The sequence below is a fragment of the Orbicella faveolata genome, unplaced genomic scaffold (assembly GCF_042242905.1).
Source record: "Orbicella faveolata isolate gen_17 unplaced genomic scaffold, um_ofav_v1 contig_12, whole genome shotgun sequence".
In the NCBI taxonomy this organism is placed as follows: Eukaryota; Metazoa; Cnidaria; class Anthozoa; order Scleractinia; family Merulinidae; genus Orbicella; species Orbicella faveolata.
In genome coordinates, this window is record NW_028301539.1 from 15,070,265 (window position 1) to 15,092,161 (window position 21,897).

A 21,897-nucleotide genomic window follows, 5' to 3' on the forward strand; every position below is an offset into this window, starting at 1 on the left:
AAGTTTAAAAAATGCGTGGTTACCCCTATATTTTATGTTATGAAGTGGAAGTGGCAAGCGTATTCAGCATGTGATTAGTTTCTGGTTGTGAGCAAAAGATATTTAGACAGAGGAAGGCTGTCAGAGATGCTAAAAGTGCTGTTGCAACGATTTTGTTATTAAAAACATACCAAAAATGGTTTTTATGTTACCATTTACCATGTAGTTTTCAGATCTTTATAAATGTGTTTGCTTTTCTGTATGTAAAGGCGCATTCTAAAGAAAGTCATGAAGAAATATCCTCTCCTTTTTTTTAGAAAAATGCTGATGTCAGCATTTTTGTTGAGATTCAAGGCTAATTATTTTGGAAAAATGAGTGGCTACCCTATTTTTTCTTTGAGGATTCCGATAGCCCTTGCGAAGATCTACTTTTTCCGCAAGGTCCTAACCTGGCAAAAAAACCTTTGTATTTAGTAGGTACTGTCCTTAAGGAGATGCTTTTTATAAGAAAAGTTAAACCATCCCTAAATGTGCAAACGGACTCGATTCACGCAAAGGTATTCACATTGTTATTGATCCTTTGTTATTATGCTAATTTGTAGAGACTGTATAGAAATCAAATCTTCGCATTATTTATTCACTTTGCCTTGAGAATGGTGTCACGATGATGCCGAAACGTCAGCTTTCAATGTTAATACTCGCCTGCTAATGACAAATTAACAACAAAAACTAATATGGATCCCAGATACAATTTACTTTCTTTCTTTTTTGATGCGTATGTACTGTGTATGCTTGAATCCATTCAGCTTGATTGCCTTAATTTGCCCTTTGTAGATGTGATAATTCAGCATATATCTGTTCAAAGACTACTCTGGTACCCAGGGTCCTCCAGTCACCTCTTAAGCATGCATGGAAGACAGATCAGCATTCACGTAGATAAGCTGAAATGTTTCTCAGATTATTTACTGAGGCAACTTACACGTGTACTAATGAAACTAAATCCAACTCCTATCCACACAGTGTATGCTCAACTAAGCTCATGGCTTGAGTGAGTCGCACCTTATAAATAATATGTTTGTTACAAGACCATTTCTGACCCACATGTTTTATACAACAATTTATGGTTTGGCTGAGTCCAGCTAGCTTAGTTATGCTCATGTATAAATGGCCCTAATGCCTCACCTGACGCTGGACTCCTAGGAATTTTGAATGCACTAGTCCGGTCTCCATCAAGCAACAAGTATCTAAAATAAAAATATGACAATTGCTTCTAAATGTGTTGTCCAATAGCCTGTGTCATTGAAACATTAATAGTATGGTGTTTTCTTTTCACTTCTTTACAATGAGTTAAATAGAATAAAATCTGTTATCCCAGAATTCATTATTAATAACCAGACTGGTTTCCCGAAAGGAAGATTTATTGGAGAAAATACTGGATTGACACACAACAATATTGATTGCACTTCAGAAAAAATTCAGGCATATTGCTTTTTAAAGATTTTGAGAAAGCCTATGACTCACTTGAATGGCCATTTGTTGGTGTTGATGGCCATTAGTGGAACTGAGTTTGATTCTGAGTTCCATTGTTTGTTTTGGTTTCTTTTAAATCGTTTTCTTTTATTGTTTCACTCTTTTTGATGAAATACATGTACTTATAATTTCAGGTTTGGAATTGATAATAACACAGTTTTTTTTTTTTTGTTATGTGACCTTTCTGTTTCTTCCTCAAATCACATCCAATGGCTTAATTCCTAAAACTAGCCTCAATTTTTGGTCCAAACACCAATGAAAGGCTGTGAGAACTCAATCTAGTGGCACTGAGTTGCATAAAGCAGACTAGCTTTCATCTTCAAGTGACAAGAAAACATGTTAAGCAAACTTTCCCAGTTTCAACTAGTTAGGCAACGAGAAGTTTACTAGGTAGAAAGGCTCAAATCAGAATGAGTAAATTAATTACAGCAGTAGAGTCATGTAGTGTCAATAAAGATCCCCCTTTGTTCTTGTACTTCATGTAGTGTGTACAGCAAGTCATTTGAGATTTTAATAAAACAAACAAAGTAAAAATAAGGAACAATTCACTTGGTTTTTCTTGTTTCTTTTAAAGACTGCTGTGTAGCCAGATATCAATAAAATAACTCATATTTTAATGAGAATAACCTGTAAGCCACATATGTACCCAATGTGCACCAATGTTTTTTAATGTTTGAGAATTGAGAATTAGGGTCAATGCAATATTATTTCCTTCTTTTTGTCCTGTACATTTTCTTTTTTTGTTGTTTAACAAAATTTTGGTCATTAAAATTGCATGTAAGGTTAGTATAACTGTAAATAATGTTAAATATTGTACAAAATGTGTGATATAGTAAATATAGAAAAATTTGTTTAATTAGTATTGTACAGTACTGGTCAAATGTAAGTTGACAGTCTCGACTCGAAACTCGATCCTCAATCCTTGATACTTTCAAGAATCAAGAGGCGAGTTTCAAGGCTCGAGTTTTGAGTTTTGAGTATCGAGTTTCAAGTTTTGAGACGCTCAAAGAATTTTTTGAGAAAGCGATTTATATCTTGAATTCATAACAATAGAAATAAACAATACCGCGCGTTGTGCGGCTTCCTTTATTCGTGCAAGAGTACATGTATTTCATATTAACATCCAAATCATTAGTCTGGAGTTGAAGTCTTGAATCGCAATTATATTGCATTCATTGCATAGAAAAAACAACACGCGTACGAATCAACCAAATTTAGAGAACGCAGCCTGCGAGCATGAAATGATATTTCTAGCTCTTTCTGGTTCCAGCGAGCTCAAATTTCAACTTGCTTGCCGTATGCAAATTTCTAAGTGTTACTGCGATTGTACTGCAAATGATTTTCTAGCCAAATATCGTATTTAAAAAAATACTTATCAAGACACCGTGCGTGTAACATCGCCTGCGTTAGTGGACAGCTTTTCGGCTCTTGTTTGCATTGACAGCAGTGATTTTTTGAATTTGCATAATGTTCTTTTTCATGATTTTCACCGATTATGTTTGTGTGCAACTGGATGAAACTGCGAAACTTGCATGGCAGCATTAAATTACTCATGTCATGTGAACTTCTGTTACATTAAGGCATGTTTAACATAACAACTTGGTTTAAACTACAAACAAAACTTCCTGTGCCTTCGTAAAAGACCTAGACGGATCCCAGACAAAAAGACTGTGTTGACTCTTGCAGGCTGGCCAATCAGAATCGTTGCTTCCCATGGCTAGTAAAATTATAGGTTAAATGAAGCAGAAAGGTTTTCCACTGATTTTTTTTTTTATTTAACAGCTTCAACAGTTGATATATCTTAATTTTTGTGACATTATTATAGGTAATCGCACAATTGATCTTACATGACTTGTAACTTCAGCAGAAGATAAGATCTTTCAATTTTGACATGCATTTTCTTGTCTGCAGGAAACAACCTGCTTCGAGAGTTTCTCACTTCTATCGAGCTGTAAAAACAAACCCAGTGTCGAATTGAAAACTGACCGGAAAAGTTCCCGTGAAATCATCAGCAAATGGATTAAAGATAGCTCTGAATCGAAAGAAATGTGTTCATACCAAGCATCAAAACAAACAACCGATTGGAAGCTGATGATATCGAGTCGTGTACACGCCTCAAGAGTTATTGTTTCTGATTTCTATCGAGCCCTTCGTACAGTTGATTTAAACAAAACTCAGCGTCGTCTTCAGAACTGTTACTCTGTTGTTACTCTGAATTGAACAATAATTAACTCCAGTTCGAAAGAAGTGCAACCGCGGGACTAAACAATCGATTTAACTAAGCCAACCGGCTTACAAATGAAGAGTCGCCTACTGCCTCTGGAGTCGACTCGAAAATTTCTGTCTCCAAAAGTAAACCAGCAAGATTGACACATACAGGAAAAATTAATCAAGTGATAAATTCTTTGTCACTTTGACTCGAAACTCGAACGACTCGACTCAAAACTCAAACGACTCGACTCGAAACTCGAAGGACTCGACTCGAGACTCGATACTCGAAGTTTTCAAGTTTCGAGGATCGAGGATCGAGTCGAGTCATTCGAGTTTCGAGTGACTGTCAACTTACATTTGACGGGTACTGTACATTAAAGTAAGCTATCCTCTTTTAGTAATGTATGTAATGCATGGTATTGAACTAGGACCTTTGCTTTTTCTTTCTTGCATTAATGATTTACCTTGTACTCTAATGTGTTTGCCACTGTCGTGTGACCTAACACTTTGTGTAAGCTACACAAGAACATGCTCACGACCCCACAACACTCTATGATGACCATGACTGCTTTACAACAAATTCTACAATCATGCAGAAATCTAATACTCACCAAACTTGAGAGAAGCTGGCCACAGGTGCTGCTCTAGTGTTGATCCAACACTTGATACAAAGTTGCAAACAGACTTTTCATCTACAAACACATCCTAAAAAACAAAAACAAAAGTATATATAGATTTAGCCAAGCCTAAAAGCGGACCTCCTGGGCTGGGTTGTTCAAAGCCTGATTAAGCTATTCGGGAATAAATGAGAATTTTGATTTGTGTTTCTTTAACTTTGCAGGAAGTTTTTCGATTTATATTGTTTGAATAATCTCAAACTACACAAGAAATAAGCACTGAAAAGCATTTTTATACAAGAAATATTTATACTCAGTTAACTTTTAATCCTGGGTTAGTGCTAACGGGCTTCCGACCAAAACGGCCCTGATTAAAGTAGGTCAACCTGGCTTGAGCCCGCAATCCAATCAAAAAACCACTACATGTACTTGGTCAGTGGTCAACTTCAAAAAAAGCACATGACCTTGATGAGCTCTAAACTTGAGCCTACCATAACTGAAAATAATGTGCTCTGAGTGCTCAGAAGCTGCCAGCATTGTACTGAAAGATCCACATTGAAATAGCCAAAAAGATAAAACAACAAACTATGCATGCATATTTCAGGAAACTAGTCCATTGGGACATGTTACTGTATTCACATTCTCAACTCCTACAAGTAAACAAATATTCAAATATTTGACCTTTAGAACTACATGAACATGAATATGCATGAATACGTGTACTTCATGAACAGGACGTGTACACCTGAAAAACACGCTGCTTTGAACCTCCTTAACTCATTAATGTAAGGCATACATTATAGCTCATCTTGGGTTCTTTCAAAGATCATTTTGCCATTTTGTGACAAAGGTTTATTCATCCCTCAGAGCCATCAAATCTTCTAAGTTTGGAAGATACAAAAACAGCCTCCAGCTTCCACCTCTGTCTGAGTTGCAAGAGTGAAGGCACTTGTAGGTTTTGTGTCCTTAATTACTAATTCTACTGTGAATAACCTACCACAATCCCATCAGGGGATGCAGCATCTAAAATGTCCGCCAGTGAAAAGAAAGCAAAGAATGGACATGTAGGATCCTTACTACCAAACATAGCATCCCTAACCACATACAGAAAAGAAAGTGTGGTTAGACTTGAAGAAATGCAATGTTGCAACGATGTACAGTATGATTTATTTTTAACAGGAGTTAGTAAAAAATATATAATGAACATATATGTAACTTACAAAGAAATTGCAACTTTGTGTTGACACTGAAGCCAGTTTGCTCACCTGATAGATGGAGGCATTTGTGAATGGTACCAGCAATTGATATCAAAGATTCCTAAATGGCATGTGGGCCTGGAATGCAGATCATGTGCTGGAGCCTCCCACACACACATAGCTAAAGTAAGATCTCGCACATAATCAACTGCAACAAAGACACTCATAGTAATTAAGCCACATTCTGTATAGAAGGTTTTGATTTAAATAAAAATCTGTATTAATGAGCCAAAAGGGATGAAGTACTTCTATGAGAATCTGCTTACTTTAACCGAATATCTGAAAAGTTCACCTCTCATGTTTAAAAATAAAAATTGCTCTCTGTTTTTCAGGATTCTTAATTAATAATATTGTTTTGTTTTAGAACAGATATTTCAGTAATGCTGACTGGCTTTCTTCATACTCCTCATATACATCTCCATATTCTATTCTTGAGTAGTACTGGTAAATGTGTGTGGATGACAGCTACAATGTCAACCAAGACATGGTGCAAAGAAAGAGAAACTCAAAAAGATAATCTAGATCACCTCAATATTACTGAGCCAGGAGTAAATGTGTTCACAAAAGAGGATGAAGAAGGAGATGTTGTAGCATGTATTGGATTTGAAATAGACTCAAAGTGCACCATAATCTGGAAGAAAACTTGTACAAACAAAATAATGTGACACAAATGAGCAACTACCCAGACAGAATGAAGAGGGCCCTTACAAAATGATTTGCAGAAGGAGTAAGAGCTCTGTAAAAAAAAAAAAGACACCCGGCAGAAGAACTACACAACATCGAAGATGTGTGTGAAGCAAATGGATACCCCTGGGAGATGATGAGAACATCTATGGAACAAAGACAACATCAGTGGAACAAAAATGTACAGATAGTGAGGAACAAGATAAATAACAGAGTCGTGGGGCTGAGACCGTATCATAACTGACAGAGTTATCTGCAGTGAGTAGTTTAGGGGAATTGCTGAGCCACACTCACTCCTTCTGTGTGGCTTTCAGACCTGGAAGGAAGTTGAAATGACTTAAGTCACTTGTCACGAACCACTTAGTGACAGACAAAAATGTGCTGTATACAAGATTCCATATGGTCAGAGTGCTCTGCATGTTAGGAAGACATGGCACCTTTTCTAGACAAGAAAGAAAGAGCATGCGGACAAAGTCAGCCAAGAGTCATGGAAACCAATCCTACATGTAAATCATGAGATATAGAAATCAATCCTCAGCCATAAGATATAAAATCAATCCTCAACCATGAGACATGGAAACCCATCCTAAACCATGAGACATGGAAACCCATCCTACACCATGAGACATGGAAACCCATCCTAAACCATGAAAAATGGAAACCCATCCTAAAACTTGAGAAAGAATCCTGAAAAAAGAGAGCAAAGTCCTATTAATTTGTGCTTATATTGCTGGGATAAAAAAAACTACTTTCAAAACAAGTCTACATGTACTTTTAAAACAGGTCTACTTTCAAAACAAATCTCAAACTCAAATTGCTCATGAAAATTTTTCCTTCCCTTGCAGATTCAAGAAATTAGGTATATTTCCATGGTACATGTACTGGTTAAAGTGTAACTAAAGAACTGATCACTTACTCTCAACAGTAGAACCTTCATCCATTCTTGGACTATCAAATGAGTTTCCACCTTTTTCTACATCAGAAGAAATGACTATGAGTACCATTTTATCTACCTTTCTACTGGAAATGTTAACCGCACAAACTCCCTGCAAGTAGAGTATCCTTTGACTTTCCTTGAAAAAATGAGAAGAATCTCCACTTGCATACATATTTAAGCACCAAATTGGCCAAATTAATACTTTGATGTTTCCTAGTCCTTTCCTTCTCCCTTTCTTTTCATATTCAAATCACCAAAAACATCTGTGTAGGACTTTACAGGGATGTTTGACATGATTTATACAACTTCTGAGTATTAGCAGTAGTAGACTAGTCTTACTGATAGGTAAGATTTGCAACAAGAAATTAAGATTTTTACATGTGCTATGCTTTTGTATACTACACAGCTAGATTCGGAATTAGTGCTCAGTAAAATATAGCCTTTTGTCTTAATTATCCCCTTTCATCCAGGAGGTCACTTAATGAAAAATACACTGCTTTTGCAAAGTCAATGAGTGCTTCAAATTAAATAACTTCTGAATAAAAGGACAAACTTTTCACTAAAAGGTTTTACCAGTTTTGCATGTAAAGACTCAAATGTCCTGAAAACGTGGAAAATATGAGCAGACATAGTGCAGTGGCAATTACATTTAAACTTTGCTTCTCCAAAAAAAAAAAGAAAGAAAGAAGGGAAATAAGGAGCAGACAAATTTGAGGGTCCAAAAGTGTCTTCAGGAACGGTTTCCTACAAGCCAGGATCAGAAAAATGCAATCACCCCATTTTACACTGCTGCTGCAGGAACATGACACATGTGACAAAATTGGTGTTTACAGTAAAGAACCACAATAAACAATAAAGAACAACATATAAGTAGTTGGTCCATACACAACCCGAACCATGAGCAAAGTACTGTATTTCTCCCTGCATGCAGCCTTCCCACTTAGTTATTAAGCTCACAGCATTGATTATGAGTTCCACTGGCTCTTTTGATGTTAAAGCTGAACTAGAGAGTCTAAGTGCTTACCTAACGTGTAGCAGCAAATAATTTTACTTCCAACAGAGGTAGCATCAGCAAGATGATGAGCATCAGCAGTGAGTTGATGTTCAAACCTACGACCAACACCACTAAGGTCCTGATGAAAAAATTACAGCTTCTTTAGAAAAATGATTTTAAAGGGGAGGGACAGGGGAAAACAGTAAGCTCAAAGAGTGATGGGAGGGGGAGGATGCCTGCATGGATGCCATTGTTTTTGCCATTCTCCCCCCTAATTAAGTATGCAATTCAACTCAGAACACTGAAAACACTGAAAAAATAACATCTCTCACCCTAAACTGGTCCATGTTTCTACTATACAACCTGTATGTGACTTGTCAACTACACAAGCCAATAGACATCCACTGAAGACAGAGTCCTTTTGCAGTAAATAATTTACAGAGAAACTTCTATTTCTGACACTTGGCATTGATGCACACACAATCTCGAATTTGCCTATTTCAACATCATCCAATCTTTCCAGCTTTTCTGCCAAATTACAGGCAGACAAATTCATGGCCTCAACTTCAACAAATCTGGTTGTTTACAATGCTGGTTAGTGGCATTTGTCGTTGTGGCTATCCCTGGTTTAGGTCGGGGACAATAGTCTTCGTATTGATCAAAGGTGTGTCTGCAGGTGGCTTTTGAGCCCAATTTTTGCCCCAACGGTTCTACCCCATTGTGGACAACTTGTACCGGGCAGAAGAGCAGGCCATGGTTGTTGTTGCCGTTCTTTCCTAGGCCTTCATTTTCCTCCAACTCTTGACATCTCACTTCGAAAGTTGCAGTTCCTTCACTGATAGTGGTTCTCCAGAGAGGCCTGTCCTTTGCTCTCTCCTCCCAAAGAGTGACATCGATGCTGCACTTCTTGAAGTTTGCTTTCAGCACACCTTTGAAGCACTTCTTCTGGCCCCCTCTTAAACACTTGCCTTCTATCTGTTCCAAGTAGATCTGCTTACTAACTCAACAGCTGTGAAGGTGGACAAATTTTTAGCTTGCAGGTAGGTTCTTCGTGCAACCAAAATTAGCAGCTATGATACCAAGCTCTTTCCATTGTCTGTTGGCACAATGGCTAGCAGTTTTTTCCATTCAAACAGTTGTCTGATTGCTTTGTTCTGCACCACTTTTAGATCATACTTACAAACTGTTTTTCTTCCAATTAAAGGAGTGTTTCTTGAAGGAGTTGCTCAAGAGCATCATCTCCTGATTCATCTGAACATAATTGAGTGAGGTGAGCCAAAGCACTTGGATGACATATCAATGACCAATCAGAGCAATGGTTCACTTACTTAACAATTAATTCTCACCCATCAGGAATTTTATGTTCATCTGCAGGCACTTCCCCCCCTACCAACCCCTACAATTGTGCTTCACACTTACATTTTTTTCCCTCACCTTCCCCTCTAAATAACTGCCACACAGGCTATCACAAATAGAATTGTTTGAGAAACAAACCCACCTTATAGATAACCCCATAACCTGTAAGTACATCTCTTGATGCAAACACCAGTTGGTATAGAGTGAGGGTGGCAGGTGTCTCTGGACAATTCTCAAGAACAAGAGGGCCTCTGGCCACCCACAAATAGCTGCAATAACGTGGATCATTCTCTGGCTCCTGTTGACAATAACAACATCTCTAAGAACAATATTAATTCAATCATCATGATATGAACTTGCCCTTCTGGGTTAGTATTCTTAGACTTACAAGCCCATTGCTTTACATCAAAAATGTAAGAGAGTTAGTGTAAAGTAATGAAAGCCCATTGCGAACCAGTGAAAACAGTGTATTGAACCAATTCCAACAGAACTGAGATCAATACAGAGCCCAAATCATAGGAATTGTGTTGTCTTTGCTCTCTAGCATACACTGTAAATGGAAGAAATAGTCAACAAAATGCACTTTTTTGAGCCAAAACAAATTGGGACAGTTATATAAATTATATGCTTTTAATTTATTATAAGGCATAATAAGTTATCAGAACTTAAAAATGTACAGTCTACTCCTGATAACTCAAACATTCCAGGGAAATTAAAAAAGGTTCGAGTTATCAAGAGTTCGAGTTATCAGGAGTTCAAGCTATTGGGAGTTGAGAACAAATGACCAGAAATAAGGAAAAGATGGTGTTCACTGTATTTATTTTCACAGTGTACATTTCAATCAAATTTAACTATAGAGAAGTCAAGTGAAAATGGGACAATACATTTCTAAATTACTATATAAATCAGAAGGTATAAACGTAATGGGAAACAAAAGAAAGCAAAGCAAAGCAGCAGGAGAAGTCAAGGTACTGTGAACCTTGCAGGTTTCAAAGAGAGCAGCATCCGGCTACTGTTACAGAGTTCATGTGATCTACTCAGTTTGAGAAATAGTTTCAAAGTTTTGGACTACAGTTAACACTTAATGACTGGTCCCGAGGGGAAAAAGAAAGCAAAAACACTATTGGAGAAGAGAGAAGGAAATGAAAGGAACACATTATAATGCATGAACACATCGTAATAAAGTAGCACACACAGAACTGTGAACCGTTCGATAGCCAGTAATTTCAGTTGGCTTTTTAAACTGACAAAGACTGAAGTTGTTCGGTCAAGACATCTTTGTATAAGTAGCTATAAATGTTTTAACATTTAGTAGAGTCAGCGTCAAACACAACTTCAATTGTATACTGTTAATGTCCATCCCTGACTGCAATGTTAGCATTTTTACATTATAATATTACAATATCATATTAAGCTTACATGTACTCAGTGGAATGGATCTTGGCTGGTAAGATTAAATTTATAAACAAAGTGATGTTCTCCATAACGGTCTTAAAATAAATGCAAAACTACCTCTTCTCGAATGTTTTTTAACTATACATAGTCAACTTTTGAACTTCTTCTTCTTCACAGTGGATGCCATGCAAACTGATTGCTAGGATGAAAACCAACAACTGTAGCTGGTTCACCCAGACTCGGCCACTTGTCTACCATCTTAATTCCATCCTAGATTGCCTTGCACATCCGTGTGATGCACTTCGGGATAGATACAAGATGGCAGACTGGTGACGTGAAACAACATCTTAGTTTCATATATAATCGGAGTGGTAATCAAAGGAATGGATCTACTTGTCGAGAAGTAGAAAAGAAAAAAAAATTATTAAACGAATTGTGATCAGCAAGGCTGAAGATGTCAGTGGCAAATGGTTGTTCGGTTCCATCATCTCTGAATCATGGCAACAACACAGTACTAAAATGATCGTTACCATGAAATCCTAGGGCTTGTGCTCAGTGGCAGTAAAACATTGACATTAATCAAGGCCTCATTGTTATAATAATTATTTAAAGTGGCTCGAAACAGTTTTCTGTTTTTTTTAAGATGGGATTGAATTGAGGTGCGATTTTTCAGGCTTGGAACTGTACTGTTTTGAATGGCTGTGCTAAGTTTTACTCGGGCTTCTGTAGGAAAGCCCGAGTCTTAAAATGCTAGCGTTTTGGTTACCAAAAGGGGGGTCATCGTCCCAGGCGTTCCATGCGTAGACCATGGAAACTGGGGACAAGAAACGCGACATAGCTCACTCTTTGTGACAGAATGCGGTGTTTTGCGAAGAAAGTTTTGTTAAGAATCGCGCCTTATACATTCATCTCACATACAAAGATGTCGATCATTTTCAGAAAGGGTCGGTCCACGAATTATATTGCTTGAAAGCCAGCCAGGTAAGCAAAGTTCACACTCGAAATGTTCTCGTGAGATAACAACTCAGCCAATTGCGGTATGAATTAAATCTACGAAAACACTGGCAAAAAATAGGCAGTCAATGACGGTATGTGGCTACTACTGTTATTATTTAGGACACTGTTAGTAGTAAAACAAATCATATTGCAATAAAACGAGCTAAATACGAAAACTTTTTTGGACTCATAGCTCATTAAAAACATGCGACTTGTTTCTTGTACCGCGCAAAATATGTCGATCTCCAAAGTTGTAAAGATAAGACTTTCGGTAACTTGAATTAAATATCTTACCTTCAAGTTAGTTGGCTTTCTAGTAGGGTGCAGGAAAAAAAAGATAACGCGTGAATTTGGAGGCATATTGTGCGGGAGGTGAACCTTCGATTGTGCGGGGCATTGTGCCGGATTATTGACAAACCAATGTTCTTGCCAAGTCCTAAGGAAAATCTGCATTGATGATAGTTTAGCCAGTTATTTCACTAGTAGTTCAAATATATTTAGCAGTCTTAGCAATCGACAATTCTGTGTCTGACTGCAAAAGAAAATCATGTTGCTTGACATGAACTAGACGAGCATGAAACCAAAATAAATAGCAAAACAGAATGCCGCATCTTCCCTTATAAATGAGAGTCCTTTTTAAAAATACTCCTGCCTTGATTCAATAAAAATATGTAGCTTGAATATTTCGTCATAAACTGTGTTAAGGGTCGCAAATTCTTGGAAAATGGTTTAAACTCACAACTTGCGATAGGATGAGGAGGATACTCAACGAAGCAACTTGAATAGTAAATATCCAAGCAGAACTCTTGTGCTAAAATATCCTGATTATTTAATTTGCTTTTATTGTGTCCAACACACGTTTTCGTAAAGTACGATTTGATACTGTGGTTTGAAGCCAGAGCAAACGCTGTTAGAGCATCTAGTTTTAAGGTAACTCTCGATTGTACTGTTCATTGTGTCTAAGTCATAAATAAAGGTTGTACTGTTCAGCAACAAGCTTGACCCACTTTTTACCATCAGCTACATCTATTTAAAAAGCTAAGGCAGTGACCCCATGTTTTTTTTCTAACAATCTTTTTGTGAGCCACGGAAGAAGAAACAGGGAAAATTATAAAAAATTCTGTGGAGTATATTTTGCTTAAATTTTAAAAAAATGGAAATTTCTAAGTTGGAGGAATTCCACTCCACAAATTTTTACACAATTTCGCACATGCATTCCGCTTTTGCCGTTGACTACTTTTTTGGATGGTTTGTGAACAGTTTCACTGTCTTTGGTCCTGTCTTTGGTACCTGGAAAAATAGGGTCACCTGATCAGTTTTTGAGATATAAGCTTCATCTACGAGCAAATTAAAATCCCTACTCTGCAAAATCGCCCCTTGCGCATCCGTGAAGGTGGTCCGCTGATCAGTTAAGCCCACAATTCCATGTGAATTAATGCGAATACCTGTGAATAGTGTTTTCCTTTTCACTGTTGTCTTTAGCAGCATAAGCAGCTCAAGAAGAGTACCATAAATACCCAAAGGTGAGACTGACCCAGTAAAAAGAACAAAAAAAACCTGAAGAGTAGTTTTTTTCCTGCTGTTTTTTAGATTGATACATCAAATTTTCATTTACGTTCCAGCACAGCGGTTTAAAAGAATGTTTTTTCCTCTGAAATTGCCTGAGGGATGGATGTTTTCAAAGTTTAAAGTAAGTAATATCCCAAACAGCTCACTAAACTTGGCAGAAAACAACGTTTTACGAAGCAGGCCTCACACCACCATGTTTGTTGTGAGTTTTGCAAACTCTAAATCTTACATGCTATCTTGGGACCCCTCGAGTGATCACATGATGCCTTGTGCTGAGGTGTGCATTAGAGCCCAGACTTCTCGTGGTAAAAATATTACAGTTTTGAGCCACCTTAAAGTAAGTACTCTATTTGAAAAGAATTTTAACCTCCCAATTTAAGTCTAATACTACAATTTCAATGTTACATCACAAACTAATTCTAACAGCTTTACACTGGAATCACTACTGATGTAAAGAATCCAGACAGTCACCTGATACATGAAGTGTGTGACTGCTGAATAATACTGGCCAATCTGACTGCTGTAGCTAATAAACAGAAGAGTTCACAATGTCAGTTGATAAAAATTACACAGCATTAATTAGAAGTCAAGTAGTTGAAAAAATATTATCTCTTTCCATGACATCAGTAAACGTGAAGGTACACTATAAAAGGGACTAAGCTCCTCCCACTGTCAACACCAATCTCTTTGCATTTTATTTTTGCATGAAGAAGTCTAAACTCTGTAAAGCTTGATTTTTGTGGCAGTAGCATATTAAACTGAAAACAAATTAACATAGTTAACAGGCTACCCTGAAGCAAATTTCTTAAAATACTAAATTCTTAAATTATTGAATTTCTATCATGACATATGAACCATACATGTATGTGAAACACAACAACACTGCCCTCCATTCTGTCAGTGTGGAGGTACAGACATCCAGACATTTCAATATCTCCATAAGGCATGATATGAATGACTGCCTCGTACCTTAGCAGCAAAAAGATTAGAAGCATTCACTGCTGTGTCAGTCCTGTGTCCAACCAGGCATTAACATCATAATTTCCCAAACAATTTAACCCAAACAACAACTTGTGATTTGACCCAGTCCCTTTAAATAATGCCTAGTTTGTTGTTAATTTTACAGTATGACTGTCTGTGTTCAGTAGATAAAAAGGCTTACATAAGAGTGAGAGTCTCCATGTTCCACATCTGAAAGCAACCGAAGTTGAATCCTACGAGCAAAGAGCTTGTTTGCCTCACATACTTGATAGCCGTCACAAACACATCACCTGTGCAAAACAATAAATCTCATTCCAGATAACATTTATTTAATTAACAAGCTGCAAAACTGGTGACATCAGCAAAGTTTAATTCTTTAAACTTACCTGAGGAAAAACTCTTCAACTCAGTAAAATCAGATTTCACATATGAAAACCTTCCAAAAACATGGCAAAAACCTGAAAACAAAACAGTAACAGAGAGTTGAATTCCCTGCAATGTACAGTAGGCCAAAGGCAAATTCTAATGACTTCTATTGTTCTCTGTTGGGACAAAATATACTAAATGCTCAGACTTGTTAATGTTGACTGTTTTGCATTTCATATACTGATGTTTCAAGAGGTTGTATTCAGCTGAAGTTTTCATATTCAATGTACCTTTCAAACATGAACCTGACTGCCACTTACTATTGTGTAACATTATTTCTTTTGTTTTTGTTTTTTATCATTGGGCAAACAACACAAATTTACAAGTTTGGTCTGCATTGGTTCGTTATGAATGATGAATTATTAACCAGGGATCAAGGTCAATCAAAAAATGAAGAAATATTTTGAATGAATAATAATGTAAAGTATTTTAACATACTTCCTATCTCTATCCCTAAATGGGTTCCATTCGTCCTCGCAGTATTTCTAAGTTGTGCCATCTCATGTGATAAAGGATTCACCACTTCAATGGAGCTTGTGTGCCACTCATCAAACTCTTCACCTTCATCATCAAGACGAAGATCAACCAAGTAACAGTGTCCCTGCTCTGTACCAATAGCCACAATACCAAACAACAGTTTTAACTGAGGACTGGAACAACAATGTACAATAATACTATTAACAATTTACATTATCAACACATGAGAAGATCATTTTTCTGTCATTAAACTAGGCCAGTAAACAAGGTTCAAGATGGAGAATTTGGAATTATTATTCCAAGTATGTCTGTGTGAAAAATAATCTTCTCACATATTTACCAGGCATAAAATCCACCGTATTGTTTATTACAATTACATCAACTTATACATTACTGTGCCTTTCTTACACTACATGTACATGAAAACAAATTGGTTATCAGTGAAAGATAAGTTTACCACTGTATCTCTTTTTTAATTACAAATAGAGACTTGATCCACATAATTTGCATTTCTCAAGAACTACTGGAGCTGCCAATGGCCAATTTATTTATTTTTATGACTACAACTACCATGACTCAAGGGTCAAAATGTCCCCAGACTGTTTACCTGTGTCTAGTGACAGGCAAAACATCCAACTTGAACACTGTTATTTTAATATTTATTTTCACCTTTTAAAACTCAACTGAGGTTGTACAATCGTTAGTAATAAATTGATAGAAAGCAATGACATTTTGTTGTCAATTTATTCTCTCAGCCTGTTTAGGCCTTTGGTTTGGCCCATAGGCACCCAATAGTCTCCTGGGTTTTTAGAATCATTCCACCATATTTCAATGACAGGCTCAGGGTTAAAGTTCTTTACAGTGACCCTGCTAAGGGCAACATGCATGAGGTCATTAAGTGACTCCTCTGTGAGTAAGAACAGAACATTTTTCCATCTTCTGATGACAAACACAGGCACCCATCTTTCCATTTCTCACTGAACTTGAATACTCATACAGTATTATGTTTCATCATCGGTGTTTCAAAATTCTATTCTACGTGTCCTTCAACTTCCACTTCTTTAGCGCACTGATTACACGTTAGAAAACGATCCATATCATGAACTGAAATACTAAACTCATTCACACTGGATGGGCGCAGAAACACGGAAGAAAAATGCAAGTCACATTTTCTGTCTTTATCATGCACACTGCACAGATTGGATCATTTTGTTTTTGTTGAGTAGAGTCTGGTAACTACCGGTACCATGTGAGAAGTTCTGCACTAGTGGGCACGACTGTGGGTGGAAAACGGATGAAAATATTGTTCAAATTGATAAATTCTGAATTACTAAGGATTTTCTTTCCTGTCACCAGCGACAGGCATAAATATTTTCAAACCTGTCACTTCCTAAAATTACCTGAACTCGACAGGTAGACAGGCCACATTTTGACTCCTGATGATTCCCTGCAGGCACATCACAAAGAGAGAATTGGCCATTTGGACTAAATTAGCAGCAAATTATTTTACAAGAGGCCAATTATTTCTTGAGAAAGTTTATCGCAGGTAAGTTAACTTTTCAAGCTTTGAATTTTCAAAACTAATTAAAAAGCCTTCATTATAACAACACAAACCAAAAGAGGATTATAACTTGAGTGCATTTACATGACCAGGCTGGTAAACTGTGCAGTACTAAATATCTCTTGAGTTGGCTGAAGAGACCACAATGGAAATTTGATACAATTTGTCACTGAGATTTAAATTAAGAATTTTGAAATTTAAAAGCCAGATTACCAGAGGTAATCAGCACTTTATGGGGACAAAATTATTCTACAACTGGTCTGTTTCCAACTTTCAAAGGTCATCAGCTGTCATGTAGAGGCCACATGCAGAGAGCATGTTCCTCTATTGTCTCCACACATCATGTTAGCTGTGGTGACACTGAAACAGTTTTAAAGTACAGAAAATTTATGCAAGGAACATGATTATTGATGGCAACACAAAGACGTTCTCTCCAATTTCTCCTTTTGGGGAGGGTGGCTGTAACGTGGGCTACTGAGGAGTCTGTGTTACCCTATTACGTAAATAGTCAAACGTGTATTAAGCGGATGCTAGACACCAACTTGAGTCCCTAAATTTTCTTCCCACATTTACTGTAAAATAAACCTACATTCAGCAGACACCTCTGTTAAGCGGATGCGGACACCAATGTTAAGCTATTTTGGTGCACAAAACCTGCATAAGTGGACACTTCAAGGGCCTTTTACTTCTAAAGATTCAGCTGAGACTCCTTTAACATTGCTCAGCGATGTCGTTTTAAAGCTAATTGATTATTCCAGATTGATTCATTGATTGACTGGACATTGTACTATGAGCAGTCTTAGCTAGTCTTTGATCTTAAACAGTGTTACCAAAGGGTTAATAGTTAACTATTATTGCACAACATATTAGAACCTGTTTTGAGCAGACACCCTGTATTAAGCAGACACTAGTGAGGGTCCCAAGGGTGTCCACTTAATACAGGTTTAAGTGTACAGTATACTATATTAGCAACACCAGCTAAAACTTCTCATAATTGCTGTTCTAAGGGTGTCCACTTTATAGCAGGGGCTCAGTATACATTATATTCATGGCATATTCATACACTTCACTTGTCATACTATAACTTTCCTGGGAACATATCAACTCTTGCTCTTGTATCACAGACAGCACAGCTTGAGAAAATTAGCCTATTTTTCAAGTTTGTTTGTTGTAATCTATCTTAATCTTGTTAGTGGTAACTATTCCTGTTCATTTTCATCTTTTTATCATTTGTGTGGTGTTTTTCTACCTTAGAAAAATACTATCAAAGTAATCTTATACATCAGAAAATGACAGCAAATACTGTGAAATCCTTATAGCTCCATTCATAGTTTTGTAATCCCAGGTTAGTCAGGGAGCATATGTCTTAAAATAAATTTCCGTGGGATTTTTATGGTGAAAGCAAACCACCTACCTAAATGTGTTAAGGGAAACCTGAGGAACACAAAAAATGTTGTCGGCAATTTTGTAACCTGCACCGGCGGCTGCTATGGGGGATCTATTTTTAGACCTATATGGCTCAACATGGAATCGAGGCTCGAATATAAAATGGCGTGGAAATACAATTAACTACAATAAATTTCCACAAAATTACCAGAAATATTTAATTTAGTTTATCTAATACATATCCATAGACTTAAGTAGTAAATACTGATCACATGATCAACACTGCACGAAAGCGAGGCTGGTCGTTTGTTGTTTTCAAATAAGCATCAAAGGCATGAAGGCATATATTTTGCTACTGAAAATTGATCAGAGAGTTAAATTTATTAAAGGGATTGTATTCAAATCAATAGCTCACTGAAATCAGGAAAAAACAATGATTTTGGTCAGCGGTCATTTTCATCATTTTACAGGTCCGCCATGTTGGATTTACAGTCCATCTAGAGCGGCATGTTTTTTGGTGTTTAATATGATATGGAAACGGATTCTGGTTCAAAAACAAACGAAACTGAGGCCAAAGGGTTGGATTTACACTTATGTATAATTTGTCAAAGAAAATAAAACGAAAATCTAGTTGAAAAGCCCGAGGCTCACGAAAAAGTTCTGGTATCGATCGAGGAATGGAGTAAGTACGGTAATCTTGAGTACACAGAAGCGTGGAGTAAGTTGAGGTTTGCTTCTGTCCAAGAGCTCGAGGATGGGCGGGCATCATGGCATAGATCATGTTATAAAGATGCAGTACATGCTGGGATGCTTAGACGAGCAAGAGAAAGGTATGAGAGGCAGCTCGAAGGCCCCAATGAGTCCAGGCGAAAATCACGACCAGATTCATCAGTAGAAATTCCTCAACTAACCCGTTCGAAAACGTCTCCCTACAATAAGAATGTCTGTTTTTTCTGCGATGGCCCACCCGGTTACCGTAAGAGCCTGCATAATTTCAGTACCTTTTCTGCTGGTGAGTCCCTTCGCACTGCCATTGGGATGTCGGGTAATGATAAGCTCTCGGTTAAACTCAACACATCCATTGCTCCAGATGATGCTCATTCCATAGATATAAAGTACCACAAAAACTGTTGGGCAAACCATGTATCGCATGTTTTACGAAGAGAAACATCCGAATCATCATCTGAGAAGTTGGCTGGTGAGATTGCAGCACAAATAGAATTCCTGACAATGACGGAGATGACTTTGAGTAGCGGAAAAGTGGCGACTATGTCTGAATTACAAGATGCGTTTGAAAGCATACTAGAATCTAACAATGTGGAAAATTCGAGGGGCGGACGAAAGGCCTTGAAGCAGTTACTACTCCGAGAGATACCAGATATAGAGTTTCATGCACCTAAACGTGTCAATGAGTCCGAGCGAGTCAGTATCAAGAAGACAAGAGATCAAGCAATTCAGATGGCTGAGGATCAGACCGCAAACATAGACTCCGATATGAAAACTCTGTTTGATGCTGCTGCAATAATTAGGAAATCTATCACCAAATGTAGGAAGTGGAAGTTTACAGGTTCACTGAAAAACCTGCCTGACGAGAACGTACCAGCAGAACTTTTTAGTTTTTATAGATGGACTATACAAGGCCCAAAACATGAGCTTTCTGCTTGAAAGAAATGTGACGAAGTGTACAATCGTACAATGGCTCTATCCCAGACCACTGTATCAATGTGTTTGACTGAGAGGCAGGTCAAAAACAAGAAGTCCGATGTTGTAAGATCCTCGTCGGAGATGCCGCTGCAGTTAGCCGTTGGGATAGCTGTACACAAGGCCGTGAGAAGCAAGCAGCTCATAACCATGCTTCATGGATTCGAAATGTCAGTGGACTACAACAGGATGCTGAGAGTAGAGGCCCAAATCGAAGCTAGCGTTCTAAAGCGCATGGAGCTGAATGATGGTCTATATATACCCCCTGATGTAGTTTTGGGTAGGCACGTCTTTTTTGCAGTCGATAATGTGGATTTCGCTGAGGACGCTCCTGATGGCAAGAATACCTTCCACGGCACAGCGATGGCAATCTACCAAAGGCAGGAAGCAGGCGATGTAGCACCAGAGCTGACCGTGGACCCCGGAGATCAGTGTCGTCGCTCAATCAGAGAGCTTCCTGAATCTGTGACAACCTTGCTAGAATGCCCTGCACCACCCGGAAGGCCTGTTGGTCCCACCTTCCCCCAGTTTGGATTGTGTACCGAAGCCCAACTTCCATTGTACATCAAAAAGCAAGATTTCACATGGCTTCTCGGACGTAGTATGACCAGAACGATCACCAATGGAGAAGTTGAAGACAATCAGCCCCCTAGTACCAACATCCCAGTATGGTCTGGCTATAACTCCACTATGAGTAGTTCCATGCCGTTGACACGAGTTGGCACCCCTCCCCTGATCGCTGCACCAGCACACGAGTGGCAGACTCTGCTTACCATTCTGATGCAAGCACAGAATATTAACACGGCGATTGTAGGGCAGAACAGGAGGACTGTGATATCGCTTGATTTGGGACTGTATCAACCGGCAAAGAAGTTACAGATGACCCGTCAAGATCTTGGGCATATAATACTTCGTCCTGGTGAGCTACACATCGTGATGGCCCAACTTCGCACAATCGGTGCATTCATCGAGAACAGCGGGCTGGACATGTGCTGGGTAGAGTCGGATCTCTATGGGCCTTTCACTGTGAAGCAGATTCTCGGTGGGAACCACGTAAAGAGAGGAGAGGCAGCGCACATGGTTACATTACAAGCTCTATTCAGCCTCTACCAGGAAGCCTTCTTCGTGAGACACCCAGCTGTACGCACGATTGTGGAGAAGTCGGCTAACCAGTTAAGCGATGCGTGTAAAAAAGGCGAAAACCAAGATATTACAGCAAAGCACGAAGAACTGGCACAGACCATCAATTCAACAGAGCTTGCTGCAAAGATGGAGCAGTTTGATGCAGACCATGAGGATAGTCCACTGTTCAAGGTCACCCGAGGGTACATGGCAATGGTTTTGGAGATGATGACGTTCATCAGAGCCGTGCGGACTGGAGACTGGGATCTTCATCTACGAGCCCTAAAACTGTTTGTGAAGTACTTCTTTGCGCATGACATGTTAAACTACGCTCGTATGATTCCTGACTTGGCAGAGATGGAGATAATAAAGGAGACCGATCCTGAAATCTACCATGAGTTCCAGAATGGCAACTGGGTGGTGAACAAGAACGCGAACGTAGCATTCTGTGCCGTTGGCGCTGACAACGCGCTTGAACACGTCAACAGATCAATGAAAGTCTCAGGTGGATTGATTGGCATCACGCTGAACCCTACTGCACGCACAAAGTATTTTTTGATTGCACCTGAGTTAGCAAGACTGGCAGAACAAGCCAAGCTGATGGCAGGTACTTCTTCTAAGACACAGACTAGCCATCACAACCTCACCACTGCTGTCAGGTTACGTGAAGAAAGGAACGTCCAGCAGCTGACCACTAGTATTCAACGGTTCACCAACCC

At 38.3% G+C, this 21,897-nt stretch overlaps 1 protein-coding gene across 5 annotated transcripts in view; it reads right to left on the reverse strand.

The window, feature by feature from the left end:
• The window catches only part of LOC110044296 (protein ELYS-like), a 72,073-nt gene that overhangs the window by 41,913 nt on the left and 8,263 nt on the right, over window positions 1–21,897 (reverse strand). For all 5 annotated transcript variants that reach the window (XM_089282494.1, XM_089282492.1, XM_089282491.1 and 2 more), the window contains exons 2-12: window positions 15,370–15,581; window positions 14,892–14,963; window positions 14,687–14,795; window positions 13,996–14,050; window positions 9,707–9,862; window positions 8,239–8,347; window positions 7,194–7,250; window positions 5,603–5,741; window positions 5,335–5,431; window positions 4,332–4,425; window positions 1,162–1,223 (exon numbers count right to left, since the gene is read on the reverse strand). In XM_089282494.1, coding sequence (XP_089138620.1) covers window positions 1,162–1,223; window positions 4,332–4,425; window positions 5,335–5,431; window positions 5,603–5,741; window positions 7,194–7,250; window positions 8,239–8,347; window positions 9,707–9,862; window positions 13,996–14,050; window positions 14,687–14,795; window positions 14,892–14,963; window positions 15,370–15,581 — 1,162 coding nt within the window. The remainder of the gene's footprint in view (window positions 1–1,161; window positions 1,224–4,331; window positions 4,426–5,334; window positions 5,432–5,602; window positions 5,742–7,193; window positions 7,251–8,238; window positions 8,348–9,706; window positions 9,863–13,995; window positions 14,051–14,686; window positions 14,796–14,891; window positions 14,964–15,369; window positions 15,582–21,897) is intronic.